Below are 19,917 nucleotides of genomic sequence, written 5' to 3'. Positions count from 1 at the left end.
AAATTAGTATAGCTATAACACTTTTTTTTTCATTTTAAGCATTTCAAAGATTCTTGTAATTGAATAGCGTCCCGGATTTTCACTTTTGAAATATGACAACCCTAAGCTACACTACCGTCACAGGCAACGTAATTAAGGTCGTTTATTACTATATGTTCCAACCTCAGGTAAAACTATAGATTTTAGCCAATTGTAGGAAGAGAGAACGGTGGCTCAGTGATTGAGCTCTCATCTCTGGTACGAGCTAACCCTGGTTCAATTCCGTGCCATGTTAATTAGTTGAGAACAGCACCAAGTCTTTAGATTTCCTCACACGGTTCTTCCGTTTCCTCCTATATTATTATTCTACCAATTCTTTCACAATCATTCATTTTCATTACTCATCCGTCTCCTTGGACTTAAAAAGCATAAACATGGACTGCAAAAGTAAAAGATTTTATTTATTACTTCAATTGTAAGGACTAAAAACGGAAGTGAGAAACGAAGTATATACTGTTAGGAGATGCAACAATGCAACATCAATAATACTGAAATGGCTATTTAGGATCTAGTTGTCTACTTCCACACTTAGCACGCTGCAGACGTGCTGCGGCCGTTCGGCAAGTTCCGGACCGGCTCTGCAAGATGCATCCGGTCGTAGTTCCTCAAATGTGGATTTGATATCCATGTGCACACAGTGCACTTTCAAGGAATGTCCCTTAAGCTTGATTCGCAATTGCGATGTAACTCCTACTTCCTAACGGAGTAGTATATGCCCACTGCGCGGCCAGACCGAACTCCTGAGTTCCTACCAGTTAACCTACTAGCGAGTCAGGTCCTACAATGCTCTGCAGGCATGGTATGCTCGATCGTTGCGGCATGCTCACCTCCCATCCATGCTCGCCTTTACCCAGATTCCTGCGATAAGCCCACCACGCTACCGAATCCCATGATATGGCCACAGTCCGGTAGAGTCCAACCCAATCGAGGAGCCCCGGGCATGCCCGAGGACTTGTTCATTCTCGGCCTTGCCTATCTCTATACGTTCACTGGCTACTGCCTTCCGCGTAGAGATACCACGTACACGTCGATACACTCCCGTATCTCATTGCGGATCCAATGGTACGTTTCAAGCTATTATTTATTACGGTCAATGGTATGTATTAAGTTTGCTGTACACTATTTGTTTCAATAGCAGAAAATGGAATATTGATAGCTTCCTGTATAGTCACCAGGTAGGCAGGTAGCACAGGTACTGCCACCTATTAGCTCGACTGTGTACTCTTAGAAATTAGCATTGCACATAGATTGATATGTTTTTTGTTTTATAAATAGAATATGACATCCTCCATACTTCAATTTATAGCCTGCTTATTGGCCAACATTTGGGAAGCTCAGTGAGTTTAACTACTCGGTTATCTCCCTCCATATGCTGCTGTAGACTTATTTGAGCAGACTGTGAGAGACGGTGCCCATGGTTCCATTGTATAGTATGGGGGCGACGATTCATCATAACTAGTAGCATGGTGATGTGCGGAAATCTGTGAAGCTATTCTGGCTCGCTGACATGCTTTTGCCTGGTTTAATTGGCAGTCAACTGTTCCGAATCTTCAAAAGTTTCGCATTCTTCGTGCCTGAGCTAGATACCAGATTAAATATTTGAACCATCAAATTAGCAAACATTACGTTATGTCTCTCAGTAGTCGAATTCTATGAATACTGTCCGGCGTTGAGTTCAATCCATTGATGGCAATTTTTTATTAGGTTGGTGGAGATGAAATTTCCTTTTAACGTCCAGAGGAAAACTTCCCTCATTAACACAACACAGGGATAGACTAACATGTCTAACGTTACAAACTTACTACGCATACAGTAAACAAGCTGAGGTACCCAGTCAGGAAGCAATGCGTTGTTGAACAGGGTCGTATAAATGTGCGAGAGATTTTTCCCTACGAATTTAAACAGGGAACCTACACAACAAGTCGCAAAAAATGTTCGCAGTGTATTTGGACAAGGAATGGCGAATGAATGCACCATTCGCCGTTGGTTTGTCAGATTTCGTTCCGGTAACAGAGAATTATAAAATGAGCCCCTTGGAGACCGACCAACATAATGTTCAAATGAGCTCCTCAAGAATACAGTGGAAGCAGACCCTCGACAGAGTGTTCATACTCTTGCTGATGAGGTAAACACAAACCATACCACTATCGTTCCGCGGCTTCATGGAAATGGAAAGGTAAAAAAGTTGGACTCATAGGTGACACATAAGTTGACCAACAAGGCTTGTTGTTGTCCGAAGCTATGCAGTTCTCTGATTGTTTGGAGTAACCGGGAAGGTTTCCTGCTTCAGTTTGTCACTTTTGATGAAAATGGATCTGCTAGGAGAATCATAAACTGTGAAAATAATGGTTGGATCGTGATCAACTTTCAGAACCATGGTCGCCCGAAGGGGAGGGCAGGGTGGGGCCCGGACCTCCCTCTGGCCTACGAAAATATATACGTAATATAGCAAACCACGTATATTAAATATCAGAAATACCAGACGTAATATAGGAACCATAGAGATGGCCCCTCCCTAGAAAATTTTCTTCGGGTGTCCCTGTCCAGAACGGTTTCAGAAATTCTAAGAATGATTTGTTGCTTGTATGACAGTCTATGATGGGAGTGGTCCATCATGTTTCTTTTCATCCAATTGACTGGGAGTCGCCATACTGCTGAACTCGATGAAATGCACAGGAAACTTCTCCTCAAGCTTCAGCAATGATCAACAGACATTGTGTTCTCATGTTGCACGGAAGTGTACACTTACATGTCGCTAAAAGGACGGTGCACTCTTTCTCTGAGTTACATTATGAAACCTTCCTCATACACCGTACACCCTCCATATCTCTTCCTCTGAGTAGCACCTTTTCCTGCATCTCGATAACTTCTTGTGCGGAAAGAACTTTCCTGATGATCGAGTGATGCAGCGTGTGTTTGAGGATTTCTTTGCATCGTAGACTCCAAGACTTTTTTAAACCATGTAATCCAATCGCTCGTTGTGCAATGGCAAAGCGTTGGTGTGGTTGAAGACGGCACCTACATTGATTAAGACAGTATTGTAGTTTTTCATTGTTTGCCTTTAGAAATGACGCACTTGGGACGGACATTTAATTCGTCAAACTAATACTACTAGTGCCTACTCTATCAGCAGATGGAGTTCTGGAGACTAACTTCATAGAGACAGATAAGATACTGAGTCCACATTTTCTTTCGTCTCTGACTTGGCACAGTATTCGGTTAAATTGAATCTCTTTCATACTCGTACAGACAGAAATACTTTAAACTTACGCAGATCCAATTCGGAGGATTATGACGTTCCATTCAGGGCTGCCTAGAGTTATGTGACTCACTGCTCCAGAGATTTATTAGATATCTTTGATATGTTACGTACTGTTTCTCGCTATACTCGACACTTATTATTGCGGCTGTTAATCATATCTAGAAAGAGGGGACTTTCACCTCAATGGCGTAAGACACTGGTCCTTCTGATCTTAAAACAGAAAAAGTAGTAAAGAATATCAACTCTTGACCATCACGACTTGTGTCTGTAAGCTCTTAAAAGGTCATAGTGAACAGGTACCTTGTGTGGTATTTGAAGTCAAATTCTCTCTTTAGCAGATTTCAGTGTGACTTGCGCTCTTTACGATCCACTATTGATCCGATTTTGCTAATCTCGAGAGCCAGATTCAAGAAGTTTTGTTCCAATCGATTTGAAAATTTCTTACAACACAATTTTGCGCTATAGAATTATAAAACAGGTTCATGACAGCTTTGTGCGGCTATATGGCGAAACTCATATACAACGTTCTGAATGAATGTTATTTTGAGTTAACGTTTTCAGAGGGATATCTGGAGAACAACGGTGTTCCACAAGGCAGCGTTCTCTGCGTTACATTGTATGCTGTCGCCTTCAACAATGTTTTGTCGCAGATCCAAGTTCTTTCGCTATTATGCTCTATGTTGACGATCTTGTTATTTTTTACCGCTACAGAAACCTTTACGGTGTTACTCGACAGCTTCAACTGACTTTAAATCATGGTGTTTGCTTGTGAAACGAGACAGACTTTCGGTTTACTGGCCAAATGATTGAGTGTGTGCACTTCTGCTGCTAACGAACTTCCACTGTTGATTTGCATTTGTATCTCGGTGACATTAGTCTTTCATTTGTTGACTCAGTCAGGTTTCTTGGTTTTACTTTTGATTGTTCATCATAAGCACTATACATTGTTAATCTGAAATACTCCAGTCTTCGAGTTGAATTTGCTTGGAGTTCTTTCTGAAATGCTTAATTTATATCCTGGCTGCGGTTAACCGTTTAACTGTAATAGTTAATTTTAATCCTGGCTGTACAATGTTTACATTGACAGGAAAGATCTGATGAAAAGTAAATTGCAAACCGAAAAATGCTAGTATTTAATTGATTAGAATTCTAAAGATAACATTGTATTGTCATAGCAGATATGTTGTACGTCGACGCATGAAGATGTTATCAGGTACCCATCAATTCTCTGCCATACAACAACAAATAACAATTCAAAGTAATTATAACTACGTTAAAATTTTGTCATAGGCTCAGCTATGCCATGAAAACGCACTTACCATGTGTTTCCATAAACTAAGCGAAGACTTTGGCCCGGCACATCGGAATTGCCACCCAAACATGTAATGGTTCGAGAAATCAATCAGAAGAAAAACCAAGATTCAAGAGGTAATGTGAGGAGTAACATCAGGATAAGTTTTATGTGATTAAAATGCAACGTAATAAAATAGAACCATTGACATAACATACCGTATATCTGAGCATTGGTTTTTTGAGAATAATCTTAATAACCTCAAAATTTAAATAATTTCACTTAGAGACTTTATTTCGTTATGATTATATTTATAAATTATGTAATGAGACTTTATGTTTTAACCACAATAATATAGAAGCAGTATATTATATCACAAATCCACATCTAGCATTGTATTTAGTTTTGACTGTAAGTACATTTACATAGCGTCCTGCTGAAGTAATACCATATGCAGGTAAGAGGCGATCATCATTAATATATATGTTTATCATATTCTCCATTATTTTAAAATTTATTTATAATAAACTCTCTTCTTTAAACATATATATATTTTATAGCATTAACTTTACTTATTCTTCTCATTTCTTTATATATTACTAACTCTTTTCTTCCTTAGTTTAAATAAATTTCTGCCACATTGCTTGACATTCCTGATGAGGACGGCGTATGTACTATAATGTATTTGTGGATTATTCTTTTAGGATCATAATTGGTGCATTTTATATAACTTGTTTTCAATAAAATTCTAATACATTCTAAGCAGCATAAATAAAAGAACATAATTATATGACATCCAAAGATCGTGTAAGAAAATCCAAATCGAAGTTTGTAAATTTAAGCCATTTAACAATACTGTATCATATTTCTGAATTTTCGTGGAGGTTGTTTAAAATACCAAAATATAACATGTTGACTAAAATTGATTAAAACGTGAAATTTTGAACGGTATATTTTACATTTTATTATTCCATGATTTTGAATTTGGCAGACTGAAATATGGGAGGAGAAAAGTCTCCCCCAAACTCTTATTTAGCAATTCATGATTGTTTTACTTTCTTTCAGTTCACAAAATTCACGCCTAATTTTCTATTTTACCTGATATTGTTTTCTGTAGTATTTAAAATCACATTAAATGGCGATGAATTTGTTGTATTTTATATTTTCCTTCAAAAAATCATAACACTTGTTAATCTCAAGGTATATAAAATTGTTCTTGTAACCTCATATAGAGGTTATACATAGGGGGAGGTGCGGCACCGTAGTAGTTAAATCCGCTATGGCCCTGGAATTGCTGAAAAAATAAAAAAATTGATAAATCTCTACTAAAGTCATTGCTTAATGTACATTTGTAACTCGTTGCGTCCAGTAAAAACCTTGAAGAAGATACTTTCAAAACCAATTTACAATTGGATACAAATGTGTAAATATGAACATTAAACATTTTTCGAAACGTAGAATTTCCAACTATACCTCAGAGCTACGGCAAGTCTTTCAGTCGGTGAAATGACATGTCGTCAGTGGGTATTTCGCCTTAAAATTTATCTTTCTATTTTGTCTAACAACTCATCAAATGTTGCTATCGACATACAAAGATAATTTTAAAAAATCGTTTCATCGCTTCTTAAGTCACTAAATAATAGCACAAATGCACCACCTACAAGTCTTTGAATATTCATGAAATAAACCCATTTTTCCCTCTGTGCCTTCGTCTTTTAGATTTTAAGTAGAACCAATACAAATATAATATTCTATCTCGATCATCCATACTCTCTATCGTAAAATAACGAATCAGTTTGACCGGCAAAATAGCTGCTGTTATGTTCACGACAAAAGCCGCATGTTTCACGGCACGACTTTTGTACACACGGAGCGGCGACGTTCACTTCACGGCATGTTGTGTGAAAGAGGCCTAGACAGCCTTCAGGATGTCTTTAGGAAGCACACCTTCGTGTGAAACATTCTGATGCGATACCATCGGTTATAGGATCAGAACTGTGTTATCCTTGTCTACTGGGTGCAAAAACATGTCAGCATTTGGAGAAATGTGCGTGCGGATAGAGGAGCAATAACGTCACATTGGCAGAGGTTGCATTTGAGCCTTCTCTCCTGTACTCCGATCTCAGTATTTCTTTCCTTCAATGGATGCACTCTCCTACCTTCAATGGATTATGAAGACTATCGTCCCATTGAGTATTCGTATAGAGTCTCCAGACTGCTCAGACTTCGGAGAACATGTAGAACTGCGTAGATCTTAGTTAGGTTTTGAGAAATAGTATGATCTTTAGTGACTCTTTCTCGCCTTTATTTGTGAGATTGACATAGTTCACTTTCTATAAGATTATTGTTTTTCTTTTTAGATTTTTCCCATTATATGTTATTATTATTGCTATTTTTGAGTTATTCTCTTGTTATATATTTTAATGAGAATTTAGTTGTTCATTCTTTTAGTCTTTTCGCGACCTCTGTTTAAATATTTAAATATTTTTGTTTTAATATCTTAATTTATAGAACTTGCTTGAACTATACCTTTTAGAATAAATCAATGTTATAATTCCAAGTAATTAACTGAGAAAAAACTTTATACTGGCTAGGCAATACTGTTAATGTCATGGTATTGCATAGTATGACAAACGATTCCCTCCTTCAAATTTGCTTCAATACCAAATTTCAATAACTGCTTCTATGCCAGTAAATTTAAACAACTTCCGCTCCTTGATAGAGTGTTGCGAGCTGTGTGGATATGTTCTCTTGAGGCCCTGAATCGATTGTAGAAAATTGTTTAGGACTATCTATTACTTTTTTTATTCTATGACGGTAATGTTGCAAACCGGAAATTGCTAATTTGAACGGCTTCCAGTTTAAATAGAAAATTAATGGAAAAAGTAGAACCTATACTAGTGAAGCGAATCTCTGATATCTCTTGCTGTTTTTGAGTAATGAAAATCGGTATTAGAAACGGAAGTAGTAATAAATTTGAATCACTTCCGGTTTTGGTAGAGTGTTGCAGAAAGCTATGTTATGTTTCCTTGAGACGTTGAATCGTTTACAATGAACTGCTTCTCGATATTTCATTCCGTTTTCGTTTTATGGCAATACCGGAACCGGAACTAGCTTATTGGAACCACTCTCGCTTTGAATAAAGCTACAACAGAGAATGGGACATTTAATCGATTGCAAAAAGCCGCTTCTTGATATCTTTTACCGTTTTTGCTCTACGGAAATCAATGTTGAAACAGAAAGCAATAGTAAATTTAAACCACTTTCGGTTTGGATCAAGTGTTGTGAATAATCATGTTTTGTTGTCTTGAGACTTTGATCGTTTATAAGAAAAAACTTTTCTCGCTGACTGTTATTATTTCTGTTCTGTGGTGGCAATAAACGTTGAAACGGGAAATGTCAAATTTCAACCACGTCCCGATTTTAATAGAAGGCTAACGGAAGAAATAGATCCTATTTTCAGGATGGTGAATCGATTGCAAGATACCGCTTCTCGATACCTCTTACCGTTTTTGCTCTGGTACTTATAGACTTTCGATACCTCATACCTACCGAAATAAAATCACTTAGAAAGTAATCTAGAACATACATTTCAAAAGTGTAAAACTATTCATCTATCTTATTTTTTCTTGCTCTTCCCGCTTGTCTAGTAACCAGCGCACGTACCCTTGGTGCACGGGATCCTGTGTTGGATTCCTGGAAAGTATTTCGGTGATTCTGATTTCATCTTAAATTGTAGGTCGAAGTTTCGTATAACCCCACACTTAAGAGAAATGGCAAAGTTAAATGAACATTTTTTTATTTCAATGAAAATGTAATAATAATAATCTACGAGATACTCTACTTTCGGTATAAATTTTGAAACACTCTATCCCCATAGAATACAAACTTTAATCGAGATGACATTATAAAAACCCACCTTGACGTAGATACTATGTTCCAAAAGTTATTTCAAGCGGGACGGTCGTTTTTTTTTTTTTTTTTTTTTTTTGACCCCGAAAACTATAGATTCCACATTATTATCGGTCATTTTGAATATTTTATTTTTGACCCTTTCTCATCTACCGTGCCTTGAGTGGCTGAACGTAGACGTAAACAGCGTCGGAAGTGTCGGTATTGATATTAGCGGAATTGTTTTCGATTATTTTTACAAGTCGCCCCTTCCGATCTTACCCAGAGGGTGACCCACACTGCGAGCTGAATTTTGACTTAACACTGTCGGAAGTGTCAGGATTCATACCAATGATCCCGAAAACTATTTATTCGACATTAAAATTCATCATTTTTATTATTGTTATAAGTTTTCCTTTTCACTCCCCTCTAAAAATGCTAGAGCTCCTTCGTGGCTAAGCGGTTAGCGTACGCGCCTTTGGCGTGGGAGACCCGGGTTCGATTCCCGGCGGGAGCTCATGTGGTTCGGATTCCACGTTAATCAGTAGGTCCACGTCTCATATAGCCTCGCTGCTGAACGGGACGTAAAACTCAAAATCAATCAATCAATCAATCTAAAAATGCTAGGAGATCTTACTCCACTGGAAGCCGAACATCAACTTAAAGAGTACTGGGACTGTCTCTAAACAACTTAGAGGGTCCTTGAAACCATAGATTTGACTAGGTCCTTAAGCTCCGTAAGATCTTTGAAAAGACGTGATGTGTTAATAAAAAGGGGGTCTTATTAATACAATATATGTAAATATACTTCAATTTTACTTTCACTACCGTAACTGAGATGAATATACACTATTGTTTATTGTTTTTACTTCCAGATGAAGTACGCACAGGCACCTACAGACAACTATTTCACCCCGAGCAGCTGATGACAGGGAAAGAAGACGCAGCTAACAATTATGCACGCGGTTATTACACTGTTGGAAGAGAGATTGTGGACTTAGCACTAGACAGACTGCGTAAGTTGGCAGACCAATGCACTGGACTTCAAGGTTTCCTTATTTTCCATTCTTTTGGCGGAGGCACTGGCTCGGGGTTTGCTTCTTTGTTGATGGAACGATTAACTGAAGACTATGGTAAGAAAAGCAAGTTGGAATTCGCCGTCTATCCAGCACCACAGGTAAAATTATATTTTAGAAGTAGAATGTTATTCTTTTCGCGAGAATAAAATATATATTAAAACACTTAGTTTAATTTCAGTGTATGAATAAGAATCAGGTGAAGCAGACACATGAGAAGCACGGGACACGATCGACACACAAGTGTGGTTATCAATGTGTACATAACTTGGTGTATTAGAGCACATAAGACTCCATATACAACAAATATATTTATGCACATTACATAATTTTATTAACTAAAGTAAATATACTATAGTAGTGTAGTATGATATTTATTATAAATATGTTAAGGAGACACGGTGGCTCAATGGCTGGTGGTCAAATTAAGTCATATAAACCGGAGTTCAACACATCAGTGACTCACTATTATAGAGGCGTTTTGATAGTTTTTGAGCACATTAGTGCGGTGATGGTTGATATACCTTTCATTTCTGAAGTGTTTTCTGCATAAAGAAGATGAGTAATTATCACCAAAGCTCATTGAAATTCGAATTTGATGATAAATTTAGTCCGTTGCGGCCCGCGACGACTAACTTATATTCCTGACTAGAAGTTAACTTTCAAGAGTATTTAGTGAATCTCGTGACCCCCAATCACACAATGAAAATTATTGTATCTATGTTCAGTTTAATTCACAATATAACAATGAATGTTTTCTACAGGCTGTCCAGGAGCATCATATTTACATTCTGGTAGATCGATCAATTATGTTCGTATACTCGGTACAAGTGAAAATATAATCAAAACCTATAGAATTTATCTTCAGATACTCTTAAACAAACTTTAAGTGTATGTAGTACAGTTTACTCGTTTGATGAAGGGAAAGGAGACATCAAGTTTTCCTTTCCTGTTTAAAATAGAATTAATGTAGCCTAAATGAAAATTGCTATGGCCATCGAGCTACTATTCAATATCCAAATCAATTATATGCTTGTTGGAAATTCCGATCTTTTTCGCACTTTATCTCTTAGTGTTTCTTCTCAATGCACCTCGAGACAGAAAATCGCATACAGTTCAATAACAGGTAACGAAATAAGGAAAAGCGACTTCTAATTCACCTTCTGTATCATCTTATCTTAGCACCCTACTTCTTCTACCAGCGGTTTACTTACCTAAGTGGTACAGCTGCCCCTACTACAATTATGATGCTTTCCATCCTACCGAATTTCTCGAACTATCTTCAAAAAAGATCTCTCATGGATCTGTCCAAGACAATTCCTTATCTTTACAAGACATTACCCCCCTTCGAGATAAAGATATCATCTACTTCTGATTGTTTGATCAAGAGAAATGGGCATCGAGCTACTATTCAATATCCAAATCAATTATGTAGCAGCTTCCAATGAATGGTTATGTCACTGGTAGGCGCCTCTTCAACACGGCAACAACTGACCCCATTAAAGCTCAGAAAAAAACACAAAGAAATCACGAAGATGTTGAACGTCAATAAACTTTCTACTGATGAAATTGCAAAACCTTGTGGACCAAGTCCTGTTGTTTCACAAGGCAAGAAAAGAAAACTGAAGTTACAATTCATGATCCTAAACTTCAATTTCAAGGTGACGAGATAAACCTATCTACAAACTCTTCTAGTCAACAGTTCACAGAATGAGAAGTGTATCCAGTAAGGTTAAAGTGCTTACTTTTTTTTATTTTCCTTGTTCTTTGACTCGTTTAGTGTGCATGCATTAGTACAGGAATGTGTACTACTGTATTATTTTTCTCCATAGCATCTAGGGCAGGAGCGTCATTTCAGACTTCGCTTGAGGAGGCCAAGAGCACCAGCGACATAAGATTTTTCACGTTTTGTACTAGTATATTAGTAGACAATCAATTGAAGTATATATATATCCCTCAAATTCTTGGGGAAGGGCCCCCTCCTGCCCTCCTAAATGACGCCCCTGATCTAGGGAAATGTTCCTCTTGTGATATTTTGTGTTTGCTTCCTTTCAACAAACAAGTAAACTTTGACGTATGCAATCTCTCGTCAGACTAACATTCTTAGCAATCCTCCTAATCGGTCTTTATCATGAATGAAACCAAGGATCCCTAACATGGGCCGACTAAATAATGAAATGGGATAATAGTTAAATATAATATTTGGGTTGGAGAGATTTCGAGTTTTAAATTCTCGTTGAGCAAGTTATAGGGAGAGTGCTTGAGCCCTCTTGATTCAATTCCACATATGTCACTGCAGGTGACTGTCATATGTATGGCTATGGTCATATTTTATGGTTGTCCTGTTAAAGTTAGAGAAAATGTTATATAGCTGGTTTTTATTGCATTTAATGGTGATTATCGATTAATCGTTGTTTTTCTTTTTCAATTCTGATTGTTTTCATGTACACATCTGCACATGGATTGAGTGGGCATGTAAGTAAGATGACGTCGGTCAACGGTTGGGTATACGTGCTGTCTATTTTTAAATGGCGTAAATCACTTATATATTACCGAATAATATTGAATGTAATACAAATTCTTGTAAAACTTCTTGCTTTACATATGTAAAATTACTTTGAGAATTTTTTTATTTGTACAGCCTGTATTCTGCCTCAGAAGTAACTCTTATATCTGCATAGCCATTAGGGCGGAGCGAAAAATAACTTTTTTATATATCGAAAACGCAATAGTGCGGAAAAGTTGTCAATTGATGTTGATAAAATACTGTAAAAATTTCGTCGCTGAAATCGAATATCTTCGGGTGGCGCATCTCCAAAAAAGATTTTGTGTCTTTATATGGTATGCAAACCCGCCGTACACATAACTCTTTTGCCTTTCTACGGTAAATGAACAAAAGTATAATCTACATTTCTTAAGTTAAGTAATATATAAAATTTAAGAAATGTTTTCTGCATGATTTAGGCGCATTTTGGATCTCACACTAGTCAATTTGATCAAAATAACAACCTACTTAATACAAAATACATATTTTTTCTGCACCTCTCTGCTTGTTTCAGCGAAACGAGCCAGGACCCACGACGAGGACGTGGGTGCCGGTCAGGTCCCTACCATGCTCATCGTACCATTGATACACGTATGTTCAAATTTAGATCTTTGGCTATTTGCAGAGCATAGTTTGCCTTTGTTTCTACTTTTGTGTTTACAAATCGGTATTTTTAGTTTAAGTCTGATAAAACCATTACTGCCACAAACTGCTGCAGATGCTTCTGTTACAAGTTTCACGCAGCGTTCTGTACTCGTAATGTGACAGGAATATTTTAAAGCTCTTTTTATGACTGGATGTTCACGGTTATTATTGTAGATTTCAAGTTCTTTGTTGGAAAACAAGACAACGCTGGAGGATGCTTCACTTCAACTGATTCCCAATTAATAAGGTCTGTATAATCATTTGCATTGAAATTGAGCTTTGGTAGCATACATTTTTTTTACAAGTGACTCATTGTCTTCTTTAGCTGGTCTTCCTCGTTTCGTCTTCCTACTGATACTACTGTCATATTATCTACTCTTCTCATTCCTAGCTTTTCCCATTACGTTGACTATCTTTCTCTATGCCTCTTTTCTGACGTGAAGTCTTTCATCGTCAACCATAGAAGGCAATATAAATTCTCCGGGTGTGCGAAATAGCAGTTATTTTGGATTATGCACTTCTTGAATCAATTGCCGTTCCTTTTGTGATATGTACCTTGAAGAAGTTCTCATTAACCACACGTGTTTAGCTCCATCTTTACAAATAGCGTATCTCTTTACTGAAAATCAACGACCTCCAGTCTCTTTCCTGCATAGAGTTTGATCTTTAAGACCATCAAGGTACAAGTCTCTAAGATCCTTTCCTTTGGCCATTAGCACTTCCTTTTGTCCTATATTTTACTTTTCTCGCCGGGCTTTTGGGCAGTCTGTCATATAGCCAGCATTTTGTGGATCAATTATTCCAAAAGATTGCAATGTAGCTGTTGCTATCAAAAGCAGTTGCACGATCAGATGTTCGAAATCGGTCTGCCAGCATACCAAGAAGTATAAGGACATGTCGTTGCTACTTGCTTCTTTTCTCTCTAATATTCTGTTGTTTTGCAAATTAATAATCAACACCTAACTCATCACCATCAGAAGATGATGTCTGGAGTTCATTAGAAATACTCGTTTGTGATGTGTAAGCAGACTGTTGGCAGGTGGTCTCTCGTGATTTACTTTTAGTGAGTATGATTAGTTTTAAAGTCTCCTCGTAGTCAGCTCCCTCTATTCTGGCTACTTGTGTTGTTCTCTGATCTTGCAGAAATGTCCACTCCTTCCTAGGTATTTTCTTTCTTAATTCACATAAGCACATGGAAAGTTCAGGAACATATATCAAAAGACTTCGTGTAATCTTGTTTATATATATCCAGTTTTTCTGGAAGCTAGCAGAAGCTTTCGTTTTCTTCTCAGATTTAACAAACTTCTTATATACTTTCCGTGCAAAGCAAGTAGAAACTGAACTACACGTTCTAACGACAAAGTAGGGATGGAAGCTTTGCCCTAAACAGATTTTACACATTGAGCAACGTCTCTCATCAACTTCTTTACAGATGGATCATGCCCTTTCTCACACTTTTCCAGCTCTACCAATTGAAAATAATGCTTCATTACATCTAATTTTGTGGGCAACTACACACCTGAAAGTTCAGCTGAATGTCCAAGCACGGGGTGAGTCGTTATTAATCTTGTTCTTATCTTCGCCATGGTTAGAGTTTGAATATTGATATAAAATACAGATCTCACACACATTACATGAAGTTTAATTTACAGTACAAAAACAAACTGTTTATACACTTACCAACTACGCACAACGAAGTAAACACTGAAACGAAATGTTAACACCGTAAAATTACCTTGAAAAGATCGTCTTCCACACTCGAACAGTTATCGAGTACTAACGTTGTTTCTTTTTAATACTACTACTATCAATTGGACTAATCCAAATTGAATTCATATTCAGGGGAGGAAATTAAATTCTATAAAGCAGTACGAAAATTTTTAAAAGGAAAAAGAGTGTTGAAGGAAAAATTATAACGAACAATGAACACATTTATCGGCATATTAATTTAATGCTAGAACCTTATAGGAAACCACAAGTACACTATATGATATGCAATACTATATTTTGCTAAAATGGGCTATTTTATGGTTCCAAATCTGCCTAAATCATCTAGAAATTATTTCTTCGATTTTATAGACTGCTTACGTTAAGAAATATAGGTAGTAATTCGTTCATTTATTGTAGAAACACAAAAAAGTGATGTGTACGGCGGGTTTGCATACCCTACAAAGATACAAAATCTTTTTTGGCGATTCGCCACCGGAAGATATTTGATTTCAGAAACGAAATTTTTACAGTATGTTATCAATATCAATTGGCAACTTTTCCGCACTATTGCGTCTTCGATATATAAAAAAGTGATTTTTCGCTCCGCCCTAATAGCCATATACCCCATATTTCACAACTTCTAGCTTGTTTAAGATGATTTCATTTGATAGTGTATCGAATGCTTTGACTTGATCTCGGAAAACTACAATAATCGTTTCAGCTTTATTAACATTTTTACAAACAATTTCTGTTACATTGTATACCATATTTGATGTATTTTTACCAGTTTGAAAACCATGTTGATTAAGAAGAAAAAATTCTTGTTCAAAAATCTAATTTTCTCTTGAATTTTTTGGTAGTTTAGTGCAATTAAAAATCCAGTAGTAATGAAATGATATTATATTACAAAGAGGGTATTTAGATTTTCAAAGAAATAGAGAGCGATTAGTCGAATAGAAGCAACCTAGACAGGAACAAATGCAGAAATATCTCAAAGTTTTCTATCACGTACATATGTAGAATCAATTTCCACGAACATGTGATATTTTTCTAAAACCTGGTAAATATCGTACAAGAGCTACAAATTCATAAAATGGCCACTTTCTAGCTCTAACTGCCAGGTACTGCCTTACTTTATTGGTACATTACTGAACTAGTTGTAGTACTAGTACTTTTATTTACCGATGTATCGAGGATCAGCTACACACCGGTTTCGAACGTGTATTTATCTGGTGAGAACCGAACACAATATACCATCCATCGAACATCGGAAAAAAGCTATGGCTGTGGGACTTTGCTAGTGATGGGACACTATAATGATAGATTCCTGCACTAATTTCTCTACTACTGAGACTGGTTCTCAGACTACTGGAAGATAGAAAAATCTTAATGCAGTATATATAGCAGTTTTGTGGTGCTGTCGATAAGGTGTTTGTGTTTCATGCAAAGAGTTACCTTTGCCGACACTATCCTTTCCACTTGGGGTGTTACTCTGAAAGAATGGTCAGCTAGGTCTCCCGACAAAATTTCGATCTAAAATGTGAGGAATCCTTAGACGGATAGTAAATAGCATCCATCTCCTAGAAACCCCGAAAGTAAAATGGCTCTTATAAATTGGGGTTTGCTGTGCATGGGTTTCATCTGTAACCTTATTTCAAGTATGGGACACCATTGTAGTATCTGTATAGCATGAGGGAAGAGGTCATCACATCTGTTATTAGGTGCACAATTTCCGACTTAGGAATTAGTCAGCAAAATTAAAGATTGATAAGTACGCTTTATTCTTCGTATTTCGTACATATACTGATCCCAATATTTTCTTTAGCAATACACCTGCCAAGTACGTGTAGTGTACAGTAGCAACGTACCTTGATTTTCCTTTATCATTTTAATTCTATACACTATTATATAAAAATAATTCTTGTATATTGTGTTTTTGCATCTATATTTTTACAGTTTAAATTTATGATTATTAACATACAAAAGACCTCCTCGGTTGGTATATATCCTTGGTGAAATATTCTAGCAAAACTCTAGAAATATATATATGAGAAATGAGAAACAAATGATTGCTCAGAAATTATTTTATATGCACATAATGTGTAGATATATATTCATGTTAAACATAATACTGTTTGTTCGTTGGAGAAGAGGAATCTTTATGATCATTTACTTTCAAAAACATCATTTAATTGATGTTCCTATTTCTAAAAAGTAGTATTATGTACTTGTTAATACACTTTTCTTAACTCTTTATTTTAGATTTCTACAGCTGTAGTGGAACCATATAATGCGATATTGTGTGCTCATTCAACTATAGAATCTTCAGATTGTGCCTTTATGACAGATAACGAAGCTATATACGATGTTTGTAGAAGAAATATAGATGTTGAAAGGCCAACCTACACAAACTTGAATAGGATAATAGCACAGGTGGTGTCATCTATTACTGCTTCCTTACGATTTGATGGTGCTTTGAATGTCGACTTGACAGAGTTTCAAACAAACTTAGTACCATACCCGAGAATCCACTTCCCCCTTGCAACATATGCGCCTGTAGTATCTGCTGAAAAGGCATATCATGAGCTACTTACTGTATCAGAGATAACTAACGCTTGTTACGAACCAGCCAATCAGTTAGTAAAATGTGATCCTCGCCGGGGGAAGTACATGGCTTGCTGCTTATTGTATAGAGGAGATGTCGTTCCTAAAGATGTAAACTCTGCAATTGCTACAATTAAATCGAAGAAAACAATTAAGTTCGTCGACTGGTGTCCAACAGGTTTCAAGGTAGGAATCAATTATCAACCACCAACTGTTGTTCCTGGAGGTGACTTAGCTAAAGTTCAAAGAGCTGTCTGTATGATGAGCAATACTACTGCAATAGCGGAAGCATGGGGTCGACTTAATCTGAAGTTTGACTCGATGTTTGCAAAGAGAGCATTTCTTCATTGGTACGTAGGAGAAGGTATGGATGAAAGTGAATTCACAGAAGCCCGAGAAGATCTGGCGGCGTTGGAGAAAGATTATGAGGAAGTTGCAGCTGACTCGGGAGAAGGAGGTGAAGGGGGTGGAGAAGGAGAATAATTCAGGAGATGGAATTTTATTATGTGGGATATTAAATTATTGGATAATTCACTTTCTAAAGCTAACTGTGCATCGCTACATCTTATCGTTTAGAGGGTTTAAAAGAAATTAACAACTTAAATCGTAAGGCATTAGGCGAGAGGTAATTTCACATACCCGTGATAGTCAGCTAATTCTGACATGTAAATGTATTCTGGGCGTTTACAATAAATATAGATTTTTTGTTTATATTTTCTCTCTGTTTTTTAATAAATTATCGTTATGACGCCCGGCACAGACCGTACGAAGGCCTAGTCCGAGACAGACAATATGAGATCATCTTCGTGCAATATATGAATGCTTAATCAGATGAAAAACCTGATGGTCTAATATATTTTGATGACTCTCTCTGTCGACTAATAGTATCTGTCAAGACATCCTTTACTCTAAGACCGAAACAGAGGGATACTTTGTCATGCAAAAGATTATTGCACGCACAATTAAAACATTCCAACGAATAACACTGTATGGCACATTCCAGCGAATTTGAGAGAAATAGAGAAAACATGTAGTATTCAAATACAAATACAAAGGAGGAACAAAGAAAACATTAAGTAAGCTCATCATCCATGGTTGAGGAAAATCTTACCTTATGAGTGGCTAGTTAGTTTTGTCAATTATGTTCCATACAGCATGATTTCACTGGTAGCTCAACATATTCCAAAATGTGCCATACATACAGCATTATTGTAGAATGCTTCAATTGTCGAAATTACAATTAAATCTGCTATTCTTTTATTAAAGATCACTTTATGTGTATTGGATAACAGTGTACATAAAGGAAGAACCCGTACTAATACTTCATTATTTTTAATGGTTGCAATTTGTATCACTCTGTTACTTCATATTCACGCAGGAGTAAAAGTGGATATGGAAAGGTAGGAGGACGGAAGACATCATGCCGGCCCCCGTCCTATCTTTGCTCATTGTAACTTTCTTTAGAAAGTGGGGGACGCCATAGACACTGTTTGAGAGTGAGGTAACGACGTCCTCCTGCGTTCTCCCTCACTTTTATTCCTGTATTCATGCTTCCCCTTCCTCTGAAAACATAGGTAATTGAGAAACTTTTGAAAAAAGATTGGAATAAGAAAAAGGACAACATACTCATATTGTAGGATGCATGAATTTAGATTTAACACTTTAAAAACAATGAGTTTTCTAATTTCTCTCTTCTCTAAAAGCAGGGGCGGATTTGAACGTAAAGGGTTCATGCAAGGATTAATAATGGAGTTATGGAAGGTCTGAAGCCCAGATAGTATTCTAGGCTAAGCCAGAGTTTTTTTTTTTTAAAAAAAGAAGAAGAAAAAACTCATATTCATTAAAATTAAAATGCATAATATATATGCGGTATCAAGCACTTCTTAGGCAAAAGTTACATTTTATCAGTTTAAAATAAATTAGTGATGCTATCCATGGTTAAGCAAGCAACGCTCCCTCTTTTCTCTCTCACTACTTTCGACCCCAAACTATTGGCGTGTGTATCTAATCTCCTACAAAACACACACTATACTCTAGAGTGCGAATTACCGGAGGGTTGAGGGGGATTTACCCCCTCAATCATATTTTGTTCCTCTCCTGAGGTATCCCCACACTATGCTTAGTATAAGGCCAAATTTCAATGATTTTTGCCATTTTTTGTAAGTTTAATTTCTAGCTACATTCCGAAATGAGCGATGTAAAGTATTCACTTTCCATCATTTCTAATTTACCATTTTCACTGTTCTTTAGTTGAACTATATTATTAAGACTACGGTTGTTACTTGCAACTGTATCCTCGTACCCTTCACTTCGTCGTCGTTCGTGAATTTGAATGTACTAATTGCGCATAACAAAGTCATATATGAATTTATAAATGCTCTTAGCGGTTGACCAAGACGTAAACAAGTAGTTTCTTCCATCATACTTGGTGAAGGTTGGATATATCATATTTATCCTGTACATTTGTATTGATTATTATCCCGTTTTAATTTTTGTATATTCCGTTTTCCAGTATATTCTTTGGTAGTTCAAGATCCTCATTCTCTAGTAGTTTGCGTGTATGCAACTCAAAAGTTGCGATTAATTTGTGGTAATTAGCATAGTAATCACTGCTTTTACAGTTTACGGAAATGGACTTTTGAAACAGTACTCAAACTTTGAGATATATTCTCTCGTGGCTATATGTTAAGGTACATGCTGGAGATGCGCCCTTAGTGAGCAGACATGTTAGTGAAGTTGAGTAAGCGCATAATTGAAGATCTGTTTCAGCATTTGCTAATATGACCGGTTCTCCGTGTATGTATAAGCACTTCAACTGGGGCGGGCTTTTTAAAGTTAACCCTTGATTTTTCCA

The 19,917-nt window shown here is 36.7% G+C and overlaps 1 protein-coding gene across 1 annotated transcript in view; it reads left to right on the top strand.

Annotated features, from left to right (window-relative positions):
* The window catches only part of LOC145690879 (tubulin alpha-2/alpha-4 chain-like), a 38,876-nt gene extending 21,097 nt beyond the window's left edge, over positions 1-17,779 (top strand). Inside the window, exons 3-4 of the mRNA XM_081766283.1 lie at positions 9,359-9,660; positions 16,722-17,779. Of these exons, the coding sequence (XP_081622409.1) occupies positions 9,359-9,660; positions 16,722-17,546 (1,127 nt within the window). The 3' untranslated portion in view covers positions 17,547-17,779. The remainder of the gene's footprint in view (positions 1-9,358; positions 9,661-16,721) is intronic.
* Positions 17,780-19,917: the final 2,138 nt, after the last annotated feature.

Source organism: Thermobia domestica, chromosome 1 (assembly GCF_964235325.1).
Source record: "Thermobia domestica chromosome 1, izTheDome1.hap1.1, whole genome shotgun sequence".
Taxonomy (NCBI): domain Eukaryota; kingdom Metazoa; phylum Arthropoda; class Insecta; order Zygentoma; family Lepismatidae; genus Thermobia; species Thermobia domestica.
This window is presented reverse-complemented; position numbering and strand designations above follow the sequence as displayed.